Genomic DNA, 6,000 nt, shown 5'->3' with positions numbered 1-6,000 from the left:
TCAATTATTTGCTGGATGTATTCCAATCTGTCTTCCTCAGTAGCTTTTACCAATTATTACAGACCAGTTATAGGTTGGAATGAACACATTTTATTGATTTACATATAAAATACAGACAGCTCTGTACATTTATACAATACATTTAGAATATAAATTATTATACTTCAAAATGACTGAAATAAAAACTTCAATAAAAAAGTGCTACGAAAGATGTAAATGCAAGATCTCTGTACACAATACCATCTAATTATTAAAAATCAGTCCAACAAAGAAAGATCACAGAGCCACATTCAGCATCACTAACACCACATCAATACTGTAAAGATAAGTGCACTAAATCCCACCCTCCCAGCTCTTCATCCATTCCTCATCACGACTGGCAACGCAAAGCTGAACGATGGAGGCAGAATACTGTTAGGCGTTGTTACATCACGCTAAAACAGAATTGCATATTGCAGAAATGGGTGAATACACGAACTAAATCTGCAGGTTTAAGTCTTTATTTCCAAATTAAATACTGTACACAGTCTGTAACAAAGCAACACAACAGCATGTGAGCTACCTCCAACAGCTTCAAATCAGGAAAGGTTAGGACTTTATTTGCATATTAGAAGTGAAACTCCATGTCAGATCAAGAATTTCATGTTGATAATACTGAAGCATCCAAAAACAAATTAATTTGGACAGGTACAAAAATGACGTTGTATGGAGTGTGTTGTCATTATCTCGCTTCATCTCTCCCCCGTTGCCGAACTCCAGTAGTTATCCCCGATCACATAATCATCTAAAACAAATAAGCAATAGCACCAGGAAAAATATCTAGAATTAACATTAATTTTAGTGCATCAAAACCAAGCCAAATTATGTGAACATATGGAAAAGTCTGAATCCCCATTTATAAAGTAATCAACATTTCAAATTATCATTAATTAGGAACAAATTAAGTCAACTGTATGAAGTTTCTCAAATGCACTATCTGAGAACCTGGTGACAAGAAGACACAAACCTTGCATGCTGCAGCCTAATGGTGACTGTACCCATAGCCATTGGCCAACGGTGACATCATCTGTTGTGTTGTGTTAGAGGTAACAGAAGAAAGTGATGGAGCAGACTGATTGGTATCAGTCTGTGGCAATTTCTGAGAATCAGTTGTGGTCTGGGATGTTGGTGAAGAGGGAGGTTGTTGCAATGCAGCTGGAGGAGGCAGCCCACCATTGCTCCCCAGGTGAACCTGCTGAGGCTGCTCCTGATTCTGCTGTGGGTGTTGCTCTTGTCGCCATGCACGATCAGGTGAAGACTCCCGCAACTTGCCTGATCGGTCATCCCGCCTGTCACGAGGGCTGCGACTTCTGGAACGGGTCCTGTCCCTCCTCCTGTCTCTGCTGCGGCTTCTGCTTCGTCTGTCTCTGTCTCTGTCCCTGTCCCTATCTCTGTCTCTGTCCCTGTCTCTGCTCCGACTACGCGTGCGGGACCGGCTGCGGCTTCGTGATCTCGTCCGACTACGGCCGCCACCTAGGCCGCGGCCACCTCTACCACGCCATCTGTTCCGACCTGATAAAATAAAATATTCATTTTTATTACACAAAAAAACTGTCTAAGATTTATTTGGTTAACACATTACAGGCTTTCAGAAAATAATAAATCAAAGGAAATGACAGAATATTTTTGTTTAGGCATCAAAATAACTTTTAGACACGTCACTCAAAGTTCTTTCAGTGCTGCTGGAGCAAAGGTAATATACGGAAATGCAAGATTTAAATAAATTTGTTGTAGGGATTAGAACTGGAACATAAAATTTACAAATCCACATAAGCAACATATTTTTTTTTTTTAAAGAAGCCGTTTGACAAATTCAATAATCAATGGAGAGAATGAGCTGTTTGTATTACAATTTAAGATCAATTCAACTGTCAATGTGCTAAGCCTTTTTGAGATGCTGAACCACAACACAAGGCATCTTACTGAGTTTTCATTCACCAGATATTCCCAATTCACAGGTAAGTGCCTGCCCATTAAATATAACGACTAATAGGCAAGTTTTTATGGATTATTGATAACAGAACAATGAGAATGTAATCAATTTGACAACATAAAACTTGTTCATGACCAATGGTACTGATTAAAGTTACCAATTTTCTCTCACCAACAGCACAGCTCAGCGTTTATGCTGAATTGACAACGACCCCCCCCCCCCCCCAAACAGCAAGCCAGTCTTACACCCAAGTTTTATTTGGAACAATGTCATCACAGATTTATAGGGCACACAAAACCACAAACAGAAGTTAAGCAATCTCACACTTATACAAATATCCGGTTGCAATTTTTTTTGTTCCAATACAACAGTTGTTACTACCTTTGGAAATTAATATTAAGTATGCCCGATCAGATTTCACCACATCCTCTCATTGTTAAGTGTATTGTTGCATCTTTCCTAAGCTGTTTCAAAGGAATCGCACTTGTGACAGGAAAGAAAAGCACTACACTGTTATGTAACCCTACACGAAATAATATTCAGCTCAGTAACATGAGGGCATCGCTGTCAAAATCCCTGCTGTGGATCTTATTTTCAGAGTTTAGAGGTTATCTATGATACGCACATAACATGAACTTCCTGCAATGTAATGTTAACTGCAAGAACAACTATTACTGTACATGGGTTGGTAAAAATCTTATGATTTTACACATGGCATTCAGACAGCAACCTTACAAGAATATGACAGTTAATACAACCAACCAGTTGCAACAAGGTTTTGCTTTAAACTAGTTTCGACACAAACTATGTCTGACATCAGCAGAAATTTCAAACAACTGTTTTGATTTCCTCTGCATGTCAAAAACAGGTTGAAGAAGTATCTTGTTGCTACCAGTTGGCTGTATTAACAAGTCCTATTCTTGTACGATTACTGTCTCAAAGCCTCATTTAAAACAGTTTGGATTTTATATTGAAGACAGCCAGTCAGCGTTGTTTAAAGTAAAAGCTTGTTGCAACTGGTTTGCTGTAATATTGAACTCTTACTACTGTACATATTACAGGGCACCAGAATGACTTAGCTCACCCACGTTACATTTTGTAACTTAATGTACTTTTTCTTCCTGCAACTGTTACACCTACAACTTTGAAATGTTGACAGCTGTTTTCAGCATGTTTTGTTAGCTCACTGAACCATAATCAACTATCCGTAAGTGAGAGCCTCCAGTATATTGTTCACAGAATATAGAACTATTTCTTGGCATTTCAATCAATATTGGATTAGATAAAAACCCAAAAGAAGGGAAGGAAGGGGCCGGGCCGGGCAGAAAGGAGGATGGTCTTACCACCAGCACTTTCATATTCTACACCTACATACATATTGAAAATCCATCTTAGCGTGTTTGGTGACAGGTACATTGTGTACCAGTGTCATTTTGCCCCCGCCTTGTTCAATTCGACAGTGGTGTATGGGAAAAATTGCACAATTCCAACTGCTCTAATTTTACCTGTATGGCTCTTCTGTGGATTATATGTAGGAGGAAGCAATACACTGATACTATCTACTTGGAACATACACTCTTGGAATTTTAGTAGTAAACCACACCATAATGCACAACAACAACTTTTGTAGCATCTGTCAATGGAGTTGGACGAGGAGTTCAGTAACAGGTGCTCACTAAACAAACTCTTGAGGAAACAACTGTTTTCTTTGCATCTTCTCTATCTCTTCTATTGATTGTCCCAGTCTCAACAGTACTTCAAGTATTAGTTGAATATAGGGTTTTTCCCCCCCCCAACGAGTCTTGCATCAACCTTTACTATAATCAATTTTATGGGAGCTGTTCCTCTTCAAATCACCCCTGACCAATTCTAGATTTTTAATGGATGTCACTAGCTCTAGTGACTGTTCAGCAACTGCTCAAACAAACAATAGGTCTTTCTGCCTACTTATGCAAAGTGAATTGATCTGTTTATGCTGAGAGTAAATAGCTAATTCCTGCAGCAAGAAATGATAATCTTGCATTCCACTAGAAATTTCTAGCAATGACTTCTCTATACACAACAGCATTATCTGTCGTCAGCCTAATAGGGCACTAACATCTAAAATTACAAAACAAAACTGTCATGCAGTGTACCACATTTGCATTAAACACTATGACACGGCACACTTCTGTACCACAATCAAGTCCACTGTATCTGAACAGTCTCTATGATTACAATTTGCTTGTGACTTTATGACTGCTGCTGTTAAGAGTGCTGGAACTGTCAACTACTGAGTGGACATACACACTAGCAACACAAATTTTAACATTAGATATGTGAACGTATTAAGACATAATTTATTAACTCACCTAAATGTGTTATTACCATAAGCACACATAGTAAAACACCAAATTGATGAACTGGTTTTATGGAAATTCCGCTTTTAATGAATATTTCCGTTCGTCCCGGTGATACAAAAACAAAGTTATTTCTTCATGCTTTTACCGCACTTTAAGCAAACGTCTGCTTTTAAAGAATAGACATGGAACATCTTGCAAATTGAAAGGCAGTTTTAACATACCTCCTAACACTTTCGAGCAACTTTCTGATTTCTTTCCATTGAACAGTTGTGTGTGTGCATGTGTATGTGGACCAGTAAATAGTAATAGGACAGAGTGTAGTCCAACTATACTTCCTTTGTAGCTTTATCAGCACATGCATCAAATGGAAATCAATTCCATGACACTTAGGTCATGTGCTGTGACACCACAGTCACCAAGTCTATGAAGCTCTGAAGTGTAGCTGTTTGTTGATTGAAGTATCAAAGTTATCAGTTTAACTTTTGTGGAGTTATGGCCTGCAAAAGTTCGAAGCTTACAGTTCAGCAAAACCTGATGATAATCAGAGACGTTTGTGGCAGTCTTAGCTTAAATTTTTCCTACATGGCGAACAAATACAGCGCTGTCTAGATGTGCGGCTAATGATTCCTATGGATCCAAAATAGAGGAATGTTCATATGTCTACATTCAACAACAAGGAAAACTAATTGTAGTTTCAAGGACTGAGAAGCAGAAGCATTCCTGTACGGGGAAACATAATGCACGAAAAAGTTTGAAATCACTATGAACATCAACATTGACACTTTAAGCGTATTAAACAGCTGCTGGAATAGTTAAAAAAATTATAATCTGTAGTTTAAAAATGTAGGTTAGACAGCTAGGCTCTTAGAAAAGTGTAACTTAATGGAAGAACATTACATTGCCACAATTTATATAGAGCTATCAGCCCACATACATTTCATTTCAATGCTGTTGAAACTCTTCTCTTTTATAATTTAATTCCTGCAAAAATCGTGTTTCATCATGGAGGGGAGGTGGGCGCCACAGAGGTAAAAAATAGTAAAGAAATGATGATGATACTAATGTATGTAAGGGGTGATGGAAATGAAAAGCTGTCTCCGTTATCAATTCCCATGTGTTTCTCAAGCATAAAAATGCTATTTTGTACTCAAGAGCACAATAGCAAATCCAGAAAATGTCAGAAATCTTTGCAACTTTTTCAAGCAGTTACATGCCAAGAGTGGAGCAGCAGGAAAAAATTAGTCTAATTATTGAACCATGCCCCATACATTCTAATGAAGCATATTTCTGAGGAATGTACAACTGCAAAAGTAATCTGCAGCCTCTGGACGAGGAAATAATACACTGTTGAAAGCCAGGCACAGAGCAACATTTGTGTAAAAGTCAATTTCATTCCATGCGAGGAAGGAAGTGATGAGACTCAGCATTGTACAGGCTATGCATCTGTTTCTGCCTGGGATTTTGTAAAACAGACTGTTATACAAATACTGACTCTGGTAAATTGGTTGCTATTGAAGGAGACGTTCCAGAAGGAGAATGGAGTAGCATAACAGATGAAGAGGAGGGCATTGTGTTAAGTTTCACTGCTGTTGTGCAAGGAATTGATACTGTTAACAGTTTATTTTCCTGTTTTAATATAGACAGGTCAATTTTAAACTATATCAGGCAGCTTGAGCGACTTCTTCT

At 38.2% G+C, this 6,000-nt stretch overlaps 1 protein-coding gene across 2 annotated transcripts in view; it reads right to left on the bottom strand.

Moving 5' to 3' along the window:
- Positions 1-484: 484 nt before the first annotated feature.
- The window catches only part of LOC124787763 (probable ATP-dependent RNA helicase DDX17), a 65,267-nt gene continuing 59,751 nt past the window's right edge, over positions 485-6,000 (bottom strand). Inside the window, exons 12-14 of one of the 2 annotated variants that reach the window (XM_047254644.1) lie at positions 4,021-4,024; positions 1,007-1,551; positions 485-784 (exon numbers count right to left, since the gene is read on the bottom strand). In XM_047254644.1, the coding sequence (XP_047110600.1) occupies positions 1,022-1,551; positions 4,021-4,024 (534 nt within the window). In that variant the 3' untranslated portion in view covers positions 485-784; positions 1,007-1,021. Of the gene's footprint in view, positions 785-1,006; positions 1,552-4,020; positions 4,025-6,000 lie in introns of those variants that run through there. The other variant, XM_047254643.1, reaches the window with a different exon arrangement.

Source organism: Schistocerca piceifrons, chromosome 3, assembly GCF_021461385.2.
Source record: "Schistocerca piceifrons isolate TAMUIC-IGC-003096 chromosome 3, iqSchPice1.1, whole genome shotgun sequence".
Lineage (NCBI taxonomy): Eukaryota > Metazoa > Arthropoda > Insecta > Orthoptera > Acrididae > Schistocerca > Schistocerca piceifrons.
The sequence above is the reverse complement of the archived record's forward strand: the minus strand, read 5'-3'. Positions and strand labels throughout refer to the sequence as shown.